Source organism: Limulus polyphemus, unplaced genomic scaffold (assembly GCF_000517525.1).
Source record: "Limulus polyphemus unplaced genomic scaffold, Limulus_polyphemus-2.1.2 Scaffold170, whole genome shotgun sequence".
In the NCBI taxonomy this organism is placed as follows: domain Eukaryota; kingdom Metazoa; phylum Arthropoda; class Merostomata; order Xiphosura; family Limulidae; genus Limulus; species Limulus polyphemus.
The window spans coordinates 888746-907027 of record NW_013665780.1 but is presented as its reverse complement, the minus strand read 5'-3'; the positions used below and the strand labels follow the sequence as shown (position 1 = coordinate 907027).

General features: G+C 33.5%; 1 protein-coding gene across 1 annotated transcript in view; it reads left to right on the top strand.

The window, feature by feature from the left end:
- The first annotated feature begins 11106 nt into the window (after positions 1–11106).
- LOC106477881 (protein O-mannosyl-transferase 1-like) overlaps positions 11107–18282 on the top strand; it is a 39757-nt gene continuing 32581 nt past the window's right edge. Inside the window, exon 1 of the mRNA XM_013938404.2 lies at positions 11107–11502. Coding sequence (XP_013793858.1) covers positions 11206–11502 — 297 coding nt within the window. The 5' untranslated portion in view covers positions 11107–11205. The remainder of the gene's footprint in view (positions 11503–18282) is intronic.

The following is an 18282-nucleotide window of genomic DNA, read 5'->3' as shown; positions in this document are numbered from 1 at the left end:
TTGCCGATGATGAAGAACAACAAACACCAAATACTGGACAAACAAAATCAACAAAAGTAAGCCTAAATGATAACAGACATCTCATAAACCATAACGATGTTCTGAATTCTGAGGAAACAAAGACTGGTGACGTGTTAGACAGCGGGAAAGACCCGAACTCCAGCCATGGCGGTTTAAGTTCTCTCTTCAACAGACGAGTCATCGGTGCTGTTTTCTTTTGTGCCCTGCTCTGTGAAATCATAATTAATTGGACAAGCTATAGGAAGCTATTAAATCTGTGAGATATAACTATATCTAGAATGTCTTATTCAAATAGCACTCCTAGAACTTGAAGTGTTAATAAGAGCTAAACTTTAATTATACTTAAGTTTATGTGGGTTTAATATTTTATTACTTAATTTTATGTACCATAGCTCGGCCAGTATTGATAACGTATAAAGAGCTATTGTAATTTGTATAGTTAATTACAACGTAAAGGAACAAAATTATCGAAAATTATTATTACATGGCCGCGTGCATTGCAGTAAGAATGTTGAATTTGAACTTTGGAAAATGGTTTGTGCAAGATTTAGTGTATCACATATTTGTGTAAAAGTATGGTTTCTTAAGGTGATTTTTCTGTCGAATCTACTTTATAAATAAATTTGTTACGTTTGTATTTTTATGAATGGCTAACTCATTCACGAATAGTTTATTGTTTAATAACAGTATTGGATAAATAGTAATGTATTTCAAGTACTATTATGTCATGTGAAAAATAGTTAGGCATAAATAAGACTATCAAACAATTAAAACATAAAAGTAAAATAAGCCTTACATCTTGTGAATTATGAACTGTTATTTTCATCACCAAAGTTTTTTAAATAAACTATCAAAGTTCATCTGATTTATTCCCCTTTTACAAAACAAGTATTGATAAATCATTGTCTATTCTGTAATCAGTTCGTTTGGATATTATATTTCTTTGCCAATGAGATGCATGTTTATATAAATTTCCATTTTCCACATAACCTGAATTATTCAAGTTAGTATGCAGTTTTTAATTCTAAGCAGCTAACGATGCTAGTTATTTAATCACTGGTTAAAGTTTTAACGAATAAACAAGTATGTACTCAACACTAGTAGGTGTCCATATCGCACATTATACTGTTGCTCAGCTTTTACTAAGTTCAAATATTTTGCTTAAATAATAATAATTTTGATACGTAGAAAACTGTTTTTCATATTAAAAATTGCTATACTAATGATTAATAAAAATCGAAATTCGATTCACCACTTGTCACTGAATTATACCAGTTTTAGGAACTCTTCTCAGGCAAGAGCAAATTGAAATAACACAACTAGGCTTCTTATACTGGTGAAATGTTTTTTCATATCTTTTGGTTCACTGTGGTGAGCAAAAGACAACTAAAAGATCCATACATATGCTATATACTAAATTGTTCTTATTAAAAACGTTCTTATTGCTTTAAGCCTCTATTTTTTATTTTTTTTAGTAATAGGACAAAGCGATATATTTGCATTGTAACGACAAACAAAACTTGGAAAATATTTTTATGTCCAATGTCTTAAACTGAAATATTTTCTCACTAGTACTTGGTCATTTTCAGTGCAGTTATGACGTTGATCTCCCAGTGTGCACTATATAAGCTTCATTCAAATAGCCTGATGTCTTTAATATTTATATTTAAATACGATGATTGTCCTATTCATCTCATTCTTATTAATATTTTTATATACACCTACATTAATAATATTATGTGGTATATTGAGATAAAACTGGGTCAACCCTAGAGCAATGGAATGGGTTCCATGAGTAAAAACTGTTTTGGTCAAGATGGGTATTAAAAAGTAATGTTGTATCTGTTGAGTGATGAGAATGAAAGACTGGACACGAAATGGACAATCTTTATTAAAATAGATTTAACACGAATGCAGTTTGCGTACTTGCCTAATTTACATGGAACGATCACTTTTACTGAATGTTCTCGATTCAACTAGTCAGGCCGAATCTACGGATCAGACTATTTCAGTCAAACGTTTCTTACTTCACTTGAAATAACACATTTACTCAGAGCAAATAGTGCTACCCAGGTGTCGAGCATTCTCATTCAAACATAGGTGGGGCTGCAACATTGATTACCTGAACTACCATTGAAGAACACTGCTGACCACATCTTGGCACAACGTGCAGCAAACACAACAATACTTTGTGGATAACCCTTGAATAGGTTTGCGCAAAATTGAACAACAACAAAAATACTACTGAATTCCAAGTTTAATTGACCTCTTTTTTTCAGCTACAACAAAATTAACATATATGTTACTTCTATTAGTTTACTAAAAATAATTGACCATGAACTACTTTGGGCAGCTTAAATTCAAAATATTCTGTTCGGCCAATATATATATATAGTGAAATAATTGTTATAACTCTTGCTAAATGGTGTGCATATCAAGTTATACAATTCAACAAGAACAGTAATAATTTAGTAACTTCATTCACCTAAAATATTTATTTATTGTAGCATTTTATATCAGATATAACAATATACAGAAAGTTGAGTACGTTATGTTAAGACAGTTGTAAGATTTGTCTTGGTAAAACTTTTGTAGAAGAAACAATGCTATTCGTATTGATTATAAACATCTCTATCACATGAGGCCATGTGTGTTAGGCAACTTTTAGAACAAGATGGGAGGTTCTTCACTGTTGGGTTTGACAAGTGTATTGATGTCTCGTCAAATCAAGATGGTAAGACGTTTAACTTTCATATTCTGGTTTGCTAATATGTATATAGTGTATGTTTCCCATAATAGAGAAGAAATAAAATTTACATGGAGAATTTAAAGCATAAACACATCACTTGACACAGAGAATGGAAAATTGAGAATAAATTTAAATATGTGCTTTTAAAGTTAAGAAATAAAAACTTAGATTAATAAATTTCTTATTTAAATTTTGAATGTAACTCTGTAAAAGGATTATGGCATGCACACTTTGACTGAGACAAGCTCACAGGGTTAAATTTGGTTGTTTAGTCAATTTTAGATTTACTCTGAAATTATCCTGTACAAATCCCCTGTTATGTAGTAAACCTTGTAATATTATTTGAGGAAATCAGTTAATTCAAAAATACCACAGAGTACGTAAGAAGGAGAAATTCTGGTGCCATGACCACAGGATACATTGCTAAAATGCATATTGGCCGTTACTTAATTTCTTGTATTAAGCAAACTTAAAGGAATGACTTAACTTCAGAGTAAAAGTTATCATGACGAAGAGGGAGAGTTTGCTGCTGTAGAAAGATGGTTGTATGAGAGAGGTGTTAAGTCCTGGAGAAGTTCTCTCCTGGACACAGGACTTTTGATGATGATGTGAAGGTCCCTGATATTGATCATTCTACAGCTGCATACTTGAGAATGTTGTCTGATATCTACTACACCCGAGGATTGATCTTAGTTAAAAGGACTTGAGAGCGACTGATGGTTGTCAAAGAGGAATGGCACCTGGTGAGTTTGAGACTGCTTGGAGAGGTCTCTCCAGGACTTCTAGCCCGTTGACAGCCAGAATACCACAGTTCTAGCTCTGATCAAGATAACCCATGACCAACTGCAAAGGACTGAAAGTGATGTTGGCAAATTACCTCCACCAGTCGGAGCTGTTTTCCCAGCAGGCACCCACAAGTACAAACTAATGAACCAAGGGGCAGTTGTGAGCTTCTCTAAGCAGGAAGTATCTTGTAAGGACATCCACGGTTTTAAGTGAAATCTGGAGTCATACCACTCTAAAGTAAGAACTTACTAAGTGTCCGAGTGTTGAGGTCCCTAGGTATATCTACTAACCAGTTACATGATGACAACATTGGCCCTATCTAATCCAGGCATTGGCAAATAACCTACAAGTGAGAAGCTTTGGCCAGCATTACAGGTCCATGTGAGCAAGACGAAACAGATTTTGCTCCCATTGCTCAAAGGTGTGGCGAAGAAGACCTGGACCATTCCTTGAAGCATTTCAGACAGATAACTGCCTGGAACAGCTGGACTCTGGAGCAGACAGTTGAAGTATTTGCGGCACTTTGAGGCATTTTACGCTATTTTAAAATGCTTCAAGAAATGAGAAACATAATTTTTAACAATTCTATGTATGATATACATACATGCAATATAAAGAAACGATAGGCACATCTAATGAATGCATACGAGAAGTTACGCAAAGATGTTTGACCAAGAAAGGAAATGTATATGTCAAGTACAAACTAAGATGCATTTCAGGCAGTATTGAGAATCACCTGTTTACATTATCTATAGACAGATGCTACAGCAGCAGAGAGAAAGCTATGAGAAAGTTTATTTTAGCTTCATTATAAATTGGACACAACTTACATAAAATAAATTAGCAGGGAAATCAGATACTCTGAGCGGAACTTTGATCTGAAGAGGACGAGGAAAAATACATGTAAGTAGCTTGCCAATTTACCGTCTTCGATCATAACCAATTGATGAATTAGTTTTGGTTTTAGTTACGAGAATAACGATGATTCAACACAATTCATCGAATTAAGTGACAGATCTACTTGCGAGTTGGATGTGTACACTATTTTGAGAATCTTAAGAATACCAAAGAAATCCGTATAAAAACCTATGACTCGTAATAAGAAGCCATTGACCCTGCTGCCAGTTTATCAATTGAAATCTTTACAGTCTCCTGGCTCGAATAATAAGGCCGAACACCCTGCTGCTGGTTGAAGATGCCACCTGATTCCACCATGCCTGAACCAAACACAACGTTGAGAATTTCTGTGCTGCACGATACCAACATTTCCCGCTCAAGCTCTATATAAGTAATTACTGATATGTTTGAGCATTAAGCAGATTTCAATCATATTTAATAATTTACTGGCAGTATTAAGTATTTTAATGGGTATTATAGAAGATCTAATTGAAAAACAGTTAGCTGCTCAGATTGCAGAATTTAATAATTTTAACAGTGAAACTTTTCAAGATATCTTTGGTAATCTCGATGTAGCCGAGTATCTTAATATATTTCATAAAAGTGTTGTTTGTGTTTTGAATCTCAGTATCCGAGTCAATTCTAACCGTAAACTTCCTCGAGTTAGTGACTTGTGCACTCCACTCGTGACTGTAAAACCTGGATTTTAAATATATCTATTATTAACTGTATTAACTCGAACTCCAACGACTAGCCCACACGGCTTCCATGTTTACACAGTCCAGTACCTGATTCTTGTCTTGGATGAACTGGTCCTGGATGCCATCGAACATTTGGATGAGACACAACAAGAGGTCTGGGACACAAATCTAACCGATTTGCGCCATAGTTTTGACCCTATGGAGAATCAAGTAATCGACTGCACTGAGTTTAAGGTTCAGAAGGGAATTGACACTGAGGGTCTGGCAAGCATTCTCAAAAACAATGAAACTAATGTGCACACAGAACAAAGAACAGCACTTTTACTGTATAGCTAATTCTCTATACTTTCCTAACATGCATATAGATGTTTAATAAGATTTAATTAATGTTATATTTGCAGGAATGGCTTTAGGAGCATATTACTTTCACATTGAAAGAGTTTAAAATTTCACTTGCCAACCGAGGGTTTAAGCTTAAAAGAAAGCTAAAACTATGTTACTATATTCTCAGGATGCTTATGTCACCTACGTTACTTTTGTTCAATCCAATTAAAAAATAAGAGAGGTCGTAACCTCGAGATATCACCTGAACTACCTGGACAACACTGGGGTCGAACCCTTATGCAACATCCAATATATTGCACCAATATTCCCTATGAGCAAGAACAGGTATTATCGCAAGCGAATAACAAAGAAGCAAAGGCAACGAGACTGAAATCAATTTTACAGCTTTTTCAACCACACTGTATGTGAAACCTACACATACAAAAGAAGCGAATGAATTTGGAATAAATGCTATTATACTATAAGAGAGTAAAAATGCTTGGTATATTCATATACCACAGAATCATGTTGATAATATATAATTATATCTGAACTTTCCAGAATGCCACATTACTCAAGTGATCCTACCAGTCTCATTAACAGAAAGGAAAATAAGATTAAAGTTGTTTAAAGTGAAGTACATCTTGTTCATCTAGATATTTTGAATAAATAGGAAAACTTATGCTAAACGTTGAAAATTTAAGTAAATGAAAATATGTTTGTATTCTATAATAAGTCATGATTACGTTTAATGTATGATATTTACATAATGCTAAAGTTTCTGTATTTAGTTAAACGTATACCCAACCATGAACTATACTAATCTTTACCTTTGAATTGTTACACATGGTTAAAAAGCATGATCATTGACATGTCTATTTCGCAGCTTGCCTACTTTCTGGTGAATTTTTAAGCTTAATGAGCTGCTGACATGTTGGTTAGATGTGGAGATAAAGATGTCAGAAACTTTGCTTTTCCTTGGTTGTTAATGAGTTTGTTAAATAGAGACATTGGTTTCAAAGCGTTCGTGGCGCTCCAGGAATTCTTATCATTAATAATATAATTCTCACCAAAACTAAAACTTGTATAGCGTGAAATTGTATGATTTTCCTTAATGTTGGTCAAGGGAAGTTAACTCAGTCTTGTTGACCTGACTCCAAGTCACGAGCAGGAAAATGATGAAGTAAAGAATATTCTTGTCATTATTCAATGTTTTCCTTTCATTACGCTTGTTTGTCTAGTAAAGTTTTTTCCTGCCCAGTCACTTTATTTTTTAGTTGCTTTATTCTTGAAAAAATTCTGCTGAACAAAATCTTTAATTGTTGTGGTTCAATAGTTTGTCTGTTTTAGGTTTACGGTGGAAGGCTTAGAATACTATACTTTTGCATAAATCATTTACAAGATACCAAATATCATGATGTATATCTTATAAGGGTTTTCAATCTAAAAGAATATCCTTCATTGTAATATTTCAACTACACCGTTATTGACGAGATTTAATTTTCTCTCAGTACAAAAGTACATCAGGGTCGTTGGGTTGCAATATGGTTTTTACTTATTTAAAGTGTTGTTATACATTATGTGTGGTAGAAATCCACATTATTAAGATAATTCAGAAGTGCTTAAATTAATATCGATGTAATTTTATTTATATTTTATAAGACCTGCTACCTTAGACATGTGATGGTATTTACTTTAAAGTTAAATTGAACATTTTCGAGCATTTATTTTTGTAAACGACCACCTTCATTAGAGAAGATTTTTAATTCGTGAACGATGTTTTGGTAAAACTAAGCATCGTCATGGGTATAGTGTAAAAGCGTGACTATCCCAGTAATTCATGAAACATTTTACAGAATTAGAAATTTAAAGCACGTGATACTAAATTCTCGCACGAAATATGGAAAAACGTTTTAAGTTGCGATAGAAACAGTTGAAAAATAAAATCCAGTTATCAGTGGTGTAAAAAATGCTGGAGATTTCATGCGTTGGTAAGGCTATACACAATTAATTGTAATCGTTCAAAATCTCCCTTTCTATTTATGTGGGAAAAGATTGTTCTGTATTTTAAAAACATTATAAATAAACAAAAACTTAATAGTACCATTCTTGAAATTATGAGTTATTTATAAATTTGTTTGAAGTTAAACTCAAAGCTACACAATGGACTATCTGTGCTCTGCCCACCACTGGGGAGCGAATTATTTATAAGAAAAGCAAACTTCTTAAGGCGTTCTGAACCAAATCATAACCATATTTCATAATTTCTCGAGTTTTCCTTGTGCCGCTGGCTGTAACAGAAACTTGTACACAGCACCATTTTTTGTTTTTCAGACGTTATTACTTGAGTAAGGCGTTTTTGTCAGGATAGCGTGTGCATGAAGGATATCAAAGCTGCTTAATCACGGTATTCTATAAGTCGAAAATACACATGTATAATTATAAAATTACTAGAAATAATTATAAGAAAATTATAAGAAATTATAAGATTTACTAATGTGGTTCTGCGATCTTAAATACTCGAACAGTAACACTCTTGTCACAAGACTGGCTAAACACTTCTAATAAAAAGTTTGTTAGAAACTTGATTTTTTTTGTTACATCTCTATTACACACTTCGTTGGAGTGACTTCAAGATTATTAGTTTGACTACATACATGCATATAAGTTAAGGAAGCAGAAGTCAAACGTACCTGTAATTAAGTACTAGTGTACTTGGCTAAACATTTCTAATAAAAAGTTTGTTAGAAACTTGATTTTTTTTGTTACATCTCTATTACACACTTCGTTGGAGTGACTTCAAGATTATTAGCTTGACTACATACATGCATACAAGTTAAGGAAGCAGAATTCAAACGTACCTGTAATTAAGTACTAGTATACTTTAAATATTTAATATGAAGATATTTAATACGAATCGATAGATGTTTGCCCTCTTAACCATGTACGAACCCTTTTAAATTTGATACAGATTGAGGAATTAACCTAACTTTTCTATAACTACTATAAGTATACAAATTCTGTGATTTACTTTTTAAATGAAAAGTAACATTATTCACTTATTTGTTTCAGTGATGTTGATTGTGTTTTTTTTTAATTTCGCGCAAAGCTACACGAGGGCTATTTGCGCTAGCCGTTCCTAATTTAGCAGTGTAAGATTAGAGGGAAGGCAGCAAGTCATCACCACCCACCGCCAACTCTTGGGCTACTCCGACGAATAGTGGGATTGATCGTCACATTATAACGCACCCACGGCTGAAAGGGCGAGCATATTTGGTGTGACGGGGATTCAAACCCACGACCCTCAGATTGCGAGTCGAGCGCCCTAACCACCTGGCCGTGCCGGGCCCAGTGCTGTTGAAAATGCGTCTATTTGTAAAATAATGATAGTTAAACTACTTAATGACATTTTGGTTGCAGAAATATGTCTTTTATAATAAGATAATATAAAAAAATAGTTTTTGATACAATAACATCTTATCCACCTTGTGAGTAGGATCATTATATTTAATAATGTATGCGACAAATAAAACAATTCTTTTTAGTTTACTGTGAAAATTGGTAGTTGTATCGTGGCGCCATCTGACCACCAATAAAATAAACATTTTAATACCATAAAGTGTTGCATTTATTTATTACATAAGAATTGTTGATCAAGAAAAACGTTGATTGTTCCTTTTTTCTTTACTTCGAGCATACAGTACCAAAGAAGACTGTTTTTAAAATTAAAATGCCGATTTGTACAGAGAAATGAATACGTTATCGACGGTACGACAAAGTTCCTTGGTAGTTATAATATGCAATTCAAGTTTGTAAGGAAGGTTTTTAGGTGGCATTGGTGGTTTAAATGGCTATATCTATCATAATAGGTACGACCAATTGCTCATTATTTTTTGTTCTTACTGCCACTTTGTTTATTGAATGTTTTATGTTTAATGTATGCTTATATTAAGATTATTAATTTACTCATTTTCAAGTTTCTTTACATCACAATCTTAATTACTTGCTTCTGTTTATATGCATTATCATGTTCCTCTGAAAGAGCAACACATTCCCTAATTAACAGTTTTGATCGTCCTAAACCTAGCGAGAACACATTAGCACAAGTCTAAGGAATTCTCCAGTGTCACCTTCCGTGAGAGTGTTCAGAAATACCAAAGGAGGAATGACCCATGACAATTTATGACTAGCTCGATATAAAGTCACCTCATTTCAAAATTGTCTGTCTGTGCGCTGTATGTACTACACATGATCCAAACTTACAAGTACGAAACTTTTTGAAAATTCTGGTAAACAAGAAAAATTTACCTCTCTAAACTAAGAAAAAAATACCTAAGATGTTTAACATACCACCGTAATAGGTAACACATCTGCGCATAGAGCAGTCCAAATAGTAAATTAAATTGATTAGAACATCTTTTAACTTATAATTTGCAACAATAATGTTTGTTTGTTTGTAGTTAAGCTCAAAGCTATACAATGGGATATTTGTGCTGTGCCCATCACAGGTATTAAAGCTTGGTTTTAGCGTTATAATTTATCAGAACCACTGGAGAGCTGCAACATTTGAGAAAGGTAAGATTACAAATAATTAAATAAAGTAAAAAAGGATTTAAAATAACGAAAAAAGGAAAAATTAGAAAAAGGAATTATTTAAAAATTGAAACTAAAGATAATAGTAGGATTCAAAAATATTAGGATAACTGAAAAGAAAAAATTAATAAATAAGTATGAATATTGAAAATATTTGTTTAATGATCTGAATTTAAACTACACATTGAAATAGGATAGAACTGTATTCAATTATCTGTTGTTGTTGTTGTTTTTACTAAATTTAATTATTCACGAAGTCCCGTGAAGGATCAATGGTAAGTCTCTGAGCTTACATCGCTAAAATCTTGGGTTCGATTTCCCACGGTGTATAGAACGCAGGTAGTTCATTGTGCAGGTCTGCGCTGAAAAACAAACTCCATTATGAAACCATCAACATTCATGAAAAAGGTTTTGGAGACTTTTTCCGTTTGACTCTTAGAAAGATATTTCATTATTATATACAACGTGGGCATAGTTACTTATTTATGGAGAGTATCTGTTCGAATACAGTATCTTATTAGTTTGTCCTATGAATCTCATATAGTTAGTTCTTACCATTTAAAAGTTTCCATTGCTTCTGATGTCGAGTATTCATTTCTATGGGACACCAAGAATTGTTTCTTGGCTCCTTCCACCACATTAAATCCTTCTTAGAACTTTCCTTGAAGGCTGCAATAAGTTATAAATTAATTATTAATCAGTACAAATAACAACATAAGTAATAAATTAATAACTAACTGTTAATTAGACTTAAGTGATCTCATAGAGCCATAGACTTCTAACCATGATAACGAATTAATTTTCAAGTTTATATTTTTTTGATAGCGGTTCTCATACTTTACTTATTAATGTAATTGTTTTCAAACATTTGTACAAATCTTTTACAAAGCTAAGCTGAATGTAATAAATTAATCTTAAAAGAAAAAAATACACTCTAGAAAATTACATATACACAATCGCATTTTTCTATATTTCCTTGTACTACTTATATATTTTTTATTTACTAATGAGTATAAAGACACTTTTTCATACTAGAGGGCACAATTGGTTGTGATGGCGACTGTCGTTCTATAACAGGTTTAGTTTAGTACGTACGCTCATTTATACAAGAGGAGTTTCTTAAATGATAGAAATATGTTTTGTATGATCGATAAAGTTGTAGACGATGGAGTTCAAGAAAAATCAAGTAATGACAAAAATAGATCACCAAAGATCAACAAAAAAGGAAAAGGTAGCCCGAAACAAAAAGGTAGGGGGTCCGAGGTCAAGCAGAATGACGACGTGTCGGAGAACGAACCGGACTCCAGCGAGGCAACGGATGGTGGTTCGTGCCCCTCACCCAACGGGCCAATTGGTGATGGTTTTAAAGAAAAAACTATGGGTGTAAACGGTATAAGAGAAGATGGCCTTCGCAAGCAAAACTGTGCGCAGGTAAGTTTTAAAATTATTTCATGAATCAGTTCTGATTTCTTAGTTTGAGTGTATCAGTATAACTACATGCAATCATAATTAATGTAAATTAGGTTGTAATTGTATACACAGTGCAAAAAAGTAGTCGAAAAAGTTAAATATTTTTGATGAATGATTACTAACTTTTGTCCAGTTCACACACACACACAAATGTTTAGTACTATTCTTTGTTATGATGAGAATAGCAAATACAACATGTAATCAAGCCTTGTCTTATACATTTTAAGCAAGTATTTAGTTGATATTAACGTAAGCAAACGAACAGACAAGAAGAAAGAAAGCGGACCTGTATGTAAGAAATGAACGAGGATGCTAATATTGTGATACTCTTTACAGCGAGAATTTTGTTGGTCTGTAATTAATACATGTAAACTATAATTGTACAATTACTGGGAATAATAATAATAAAACAGACAATAATTATCATAGAATTTGAAGTAAATCTATGTTTTAAACACCACTAATACTAGTGTAAGAGTGAAATCAAGCATTCTTAACAGGAAATAAAGTGAAGCCTACAATCATGATCTAGCAAGTAGTTCTAACAAGTTTATGCGAAGTAGTATGTTAAACATTTCTCCCACTGATTTAAAGATTGTTGTAAAACCTGTTTTTAGCAGAGAATGGCGATCATAGTTTTGTTTAACGAGCAGTATGACTGTGAGACACAAATATAAATAATTTTTTTCCATATATGTCTTCATAGTTAAAGTTAATAATCACAATAGCATACTTTTGTCTTATATATAAAATGTCACAAAAGTAATCATAATTTGGTTACCCATGGTATTGTGAATTTCCGCAAAAGCTAATCGAACTGGTGGCTTTTATAGCGTCACTTAACTTGGGTATTAGTCTAATTATAGTACCCCTTGATATTGTAAAAGAACAAAACAAAATAAGACAAAACTAGTGTTGGTTGAATTGGTTACGTTATACGTGAACTTTTGTTTTGACATCTCCATGTATTCCTGAAAACGCGATTTATATAAGATTCCTTTTCAAAGGTGTATATTTGAGGCTATGTGATCAACAATCAAGCGGCCAATGACCCCTTGTAACGCAGCTTGCTGTGTGACTTGCAAGGCTACTTTTCAACTTCTGTCTCCTCGAATGCGCATTGTGCCAGACCTTTTGTTTGAAGTATTTATGCAAAAACAGTGTATACTCATTAATTGACGCACTTTCAATGATTATAACAATGTGTTTTTCAAAATTCTAATACTGTATTAATTGAAGAAACAAAATAATAATTATTTGAAATGACTATATGGGAAAGCTTTTTACGAACTGATTATTCAGTTTCTGATTATCGAACTTTATAACCTTCTGTATATTTCTATTAAACTTTGATGTATATATTCAACGTTAGCTCATAACGTAATTATGTTTCTTCGTTTCTGGAAACCAATTTTATGTACAACATTGTAATATCCTTACTAATTGGTTAGGATTTTAACATAACCCATAACCTACAGAACGTTTAGGTATCAAAAAAGTGGGTTTTCAACACAAATGAAAAAAGCGGCCAGATAGATTAAGACGCCTAATAGATAACTGTATACTATATGACACAAACAACAATGGTTGTCTTCACAGAATGAGTGTGCTATCCACGTGACTCTTGGTCATTCTCATCACAAAATAAGGGTGCTATATCCTTGAGGGCACACCTGATCTACCAATGGAAAGACCGCTGTCTACTTTGAAATAGTATGTACAACTTTACAGGAATATTTCTCACGAGAAGACACTAATGATACCGTAGGTTGATGACCCAAAACAATAGGTAGCTAGGGCAAAAAGAACTTGGCGACTTTCTTGACCTACATTCTACGTTAAAACTAATTTTAATTATTACACCTTTTTCTCCTCTTTTTAAGTTTTTTTCGTTTATGAGTGAAATATTATGTACATGAAGCTAATTTTATCTTTCCAACTACTTTATTTCATGTATTGTTTATCTTTCAAAGCATCTAGTCTCCCTGGCAGGGCACAGTGTGGGTGAAAAGCTTTATTACTATTGTTGTAGCATTTTTGTTGTTGTTGTTATTTGATCCATGAGGAAGTGACAGTATATTCAACTTGCTACTATTTAATGTTTTTTTTAATCATTTATGATAAAGATTAAGTAATGTAAGTAATAGTCGTTGAAAAAAATAAAAACATAACCCGATAAAAACAAAGCAAATACTATGGCATCTTATAATATTTTCCGATTATTACTTATTTGTTTATTTATCATAATTATTTCCTCCGTACAGTTTTTTTTTTAAGTATGGAAGATATTTCAGAAAAACATATTGCTCGAAGAAAGCTTTTTTTTATGAACTGCGACAGTGATGGAGCAGCGGTAAGTTTACGAACAGATATAGTAGAGATCCGGGGTTAGATTCCTTGCGGTGGACAGAGAAACGATAGTTCATCTTGTAGCTTTGTGCTAAAACTAAAATATCGTATATTATTGTTATCAAGTCCAAGTGCGAGTAAAAAATATTTATCAAGTAAAATCCTTTCTAATATTAATGTCAGCATATAATCAATAGTTGGCTCTGGTATAAAATACGAAACATATGTAATCAAGTCATTGGCGATTGATAAAATACAAGCAAAGCTTTATTTACTCACTGCTAAACTTTAATCCTCTTTAATGTTCAACATATGAATAATTTTCATTTTCTATAAAAAAAAACATTTGATAAGATTTCTTAAGATTTTTGATTTTGAGAATTCTGATTAATGTCGGTTTCAATTCGCGTGACTTTGGTCTTGTTAACCTTGAAACATATATAACTCAAAAATCACCTAAGCTAACTTTACCCATGGGTCAGTGGTAAGTAAGTTTACAGACCTACAATGCTAAAATCCGGGGGTTCGATCCCTCGCGATGGAAAGAGCGCAGATAGTCCGTTGTTTAGCATAAAACCGACGAAAAATAATATCATATAATACTCTTGGTCAGTACGCTGTTATTTTTTACGTTACGTTTGGTAACAGCTGCTCACTGTATAGGTATTTACAGTTGGTGTTGTTTTATGTGTCTTGGGGGGGGGGGGTTCGTTTGTCATTTGCAAACTATGCAATGACTACCTGCACATAATTGTCCCTAATTCTGAACTGATGGAGTAGAGGAATGATAGGTAATTCCACCCATTGCCAACTTTTGAGCTAGTTTTATGCGACCATATAGTGAAATTTGATCGTCACTTTTATAGCACATCAACGGCCCTAAATTGCGGAGCGCGTTTTTGCAGCAAAGAACACGATATTCACTAGGCCACGCCTATCCCGTGAAGGTAGAGGTTGGAACAGCTAGCAATATTTGATAATACATGCCGTTTAATTTTTATCGCTCTTTTGTTTTTATTAGTAGTAAGTTACTTCTTTGAGGCACTTTCATGTAGAGAAGCATAAGAAAAGTCGTATTATTAGTCTGACTAATGACGTAAGTACCTCCATTTGAAATATTCCAACTAAAAGTTCGTGAGTAACTACTCAAAAAAATAAAAGGTAGAAACCATGACCTGATTGTAGACGGTTCTTGCAAGACAGGTTGTTGTACTTACTAAACTAGTTTTGGAAGAAGGGGAAAATATCAGGTGGGAGACGTATTGTTTTTAACACCAGAATATCGTTGAAGAGGGTAAAATTAAATCTTTATAAATATAATAGTACTATCTGTCGTATGTCTATGTAACTACTTCGCAGGGTGTGCATGAAGTTTCACCCAAAATTGGTATGGAGGTTCATTAGGTCCATGCGGGGGTATATACAAATTTTCAGCTTTGCATTTTGTGGTTTTTTATGGGCGTTTTTGCGATTTTTAACACTACTTCTCCCCCTGTGGATGGATCTTCACCAAACTAGGTATGGAGGTTCATTGAGCCCACGAGGAGATACATACAAATTTTTAGTTTTGCCGTTTTTATGGGCGTTTTTTACCACTACCTCACCTCCTGTGCATGAATCTTCACCAAAATTGATATGGAGGCTCATTAGGTCCATGCGGGTGTACATACAGATTTTCAGTTTTGCATTTTGCAGTTTTTATGGGCGTTTTTTTTTTACCACTACTACTCCTCGTGTAGATGGATCTTCACCAAATTTGGTTTGGAGGTTCATTGAGCCCATCACGGGGAGATACATAAAAATTTTCAGTTTTCCGGTTTTTATGGGCGTTTTTTTTACAATTACACGTAAGAGAAGCAACTTTTCACGTCCTAAGATAACCTTTCATTAATCATGAATTTACACGACTTCCGTCCAGGGGGTCGGCTATTCCAGCTAGTAATCAATAAAGTTATGCTCTTTTTTTTTTCGCAAACGTAAGTTATACAGCTTTTAACTGGCAGAGCGCTCGACTGAATAACTTGTGTAGCGATGCGTGAACGCCAGTCACCCAAGCGGATTATAAACATTCTCTTATACATATTAAGAATGGTTACCGTTATTTCTAGTAGCTGATACATCCAATTCCACACTATTTTCGTCATATTTTAATCGATCTATGTGTACTAAGGAATGGGATAATTTTATTTATCAACAAAACGCACTACAATATTCCTGTTTTTCAGGTAAAACCAGATATGGCCAGGTGGTTAAGGAGCTCGACTCGCAGTTTGCGGGTCGCGGGTTCGAATCCCAGTCCCACCAAACATGCTCGCCCTTTCAGCCGTGGGGGCGTTATAATGTGACAGTCAATCCCACTATTTGTTGGTAAAAGAGTAGCCCAAGAGTTGGCGGTGGGTGGTGATGACTAGCTGCCTTCCCTCTAATTTTACACTGCTAAATTAGGGACGGCTAGCGCAGATAGCCCTCGTGTAGCTTTGCGCGAAATTCAAAACAAAACCAAACCAGATACATAATTCTAAGTATATAATTAACTATCTTAATACTAGTTTTGCCACAAATATTTTCTCTGTGTACCAGTATAATTAAATACTGAATAAGGGTATATAAAGAGAAGGTACAAAATTCGCTTCACTCACCCCTTAATGCCCCCCACTGGCACAGCGGAATGTCTGCGGACTTACAACGCTAGAAACCGGGTTTCCATACCCGTGATGGGCAGAGCACAGATAGCCCATTGTGTAGCTTTGTGCATAATTACAAACAAACACCCCTTAACAATGCACTTAAAATTAACCCTGTATGGTAAACTTAAATTAAACATGTACAACCCTTGATAGCAATGGATATGAAAAGGAATTAACATATAACTAGAAAGAGTTATGGGGGTTTGAGTCCTTTTTAACTTACTATATAGAAATCTAAATTAATTTAAGTATCTAAATAATATAAGACGTTGCGTCTAAACTACAGTCCACAGCAGCGATTACGGCGAATGAAATATCGCATTAGGCTTCTACGTCACGAATTATGTTTTCAATTTTGCCTTTGGTGAAAAGCACTCTGTGATATAACACGTATTGTAGTACAAAATTATATATATATAGTTCTAACCTTGATAAGTCATTGAATAACGTTAAGATATTAAATAAATGTATAATTTGAAAAGAAAAAAAATCCTTTCGCGGGAAGTTTACAAATTGAGTATAAATCAAGACCGTGTGAGACAGAAATGTATGTATAAATTATAGCTCCTGCCGAGCATTTAAGTACCAAGCCCATGACCGCAATTTTCATCATTCCCTAACAGCATTCTATTGTTTAAAAGAGGCGACTTTTTGTGTAAGTTGCTGCTAACATATTAAATGTAACTTTCAAATTTAATATGCTCTTGGATATTGGAATACTCACTGAAACTCTTGACAATTAATTAGTAGTCTCGATTGCAGGCCACATAAAATTTTCATTATCTCACCAAAGATCATTCCGGCGGCGTCGCGCCTCCATGTCTAAACGTCTGTCGTGGAAGGTCAGACAGATATATATTTTTAGGAAATAAAAATATAATGATTTGACTCTTTCATTTTACAGACACATATATATTATCGAAACAGTGAATGTTAAGTCACGTCAATGAAGGATATGATATAATGAAAACAAAATTTTTCACGTATGCGTTATAACATTTCGAATAAAGTTCAAATCGTATTAGAACTTTTAGTTTCCATTATATATAAATTAAAACAGAGAGCATTGTCACGTATCAGTTACAAATGTCTGAAACTGATAAGCTAAATCTGAAATAGTGTCGTTTAATTAGTGTATTCGGTTCTTGACTGTTGTCGAAACTTTATCCATCGTCTGTATCCAAGCTCTTTACATGTTGTTTGTCTGGGCGTGTACATCTCGGAGACAGTGCTTTGAGGTACGAGTCATAGCAGCCTCAATGCAATAGTAAAGAACGTCAGACAGTTTATTTATTAGTGTTTTTGATTTGTGAAAATTGAGGACAAATATACAAAAAAAGGGGGGGGGGAACAGTGTCATGCATAGTGATGCAAGTAGTTTTCTAATCAAGCAGCTTTGTAGTTGATGGATATATATAGAATTATTTAATAAAATACCCTAGTTTTATTAAAGAACACAAATTATACTTTATTCACATTTTAATAATTAGTTTTGTGAAAAGTGTTTTATAGCCCTAGGAATCCACTTTTTGAAGTTACTACTTTTTTTATATTATAACTTAGATTCTGTTTTGTATTTTAAGTTATAAGAAGATCCATGTAATGTTTTTATTTAGTTGGTTATAATTTTCTAAAACAAAAGACTGAGGAACAGCAACATATATGTGTAGTGAAAGTGTCATTGATACTGTTACGACAGCGGAAG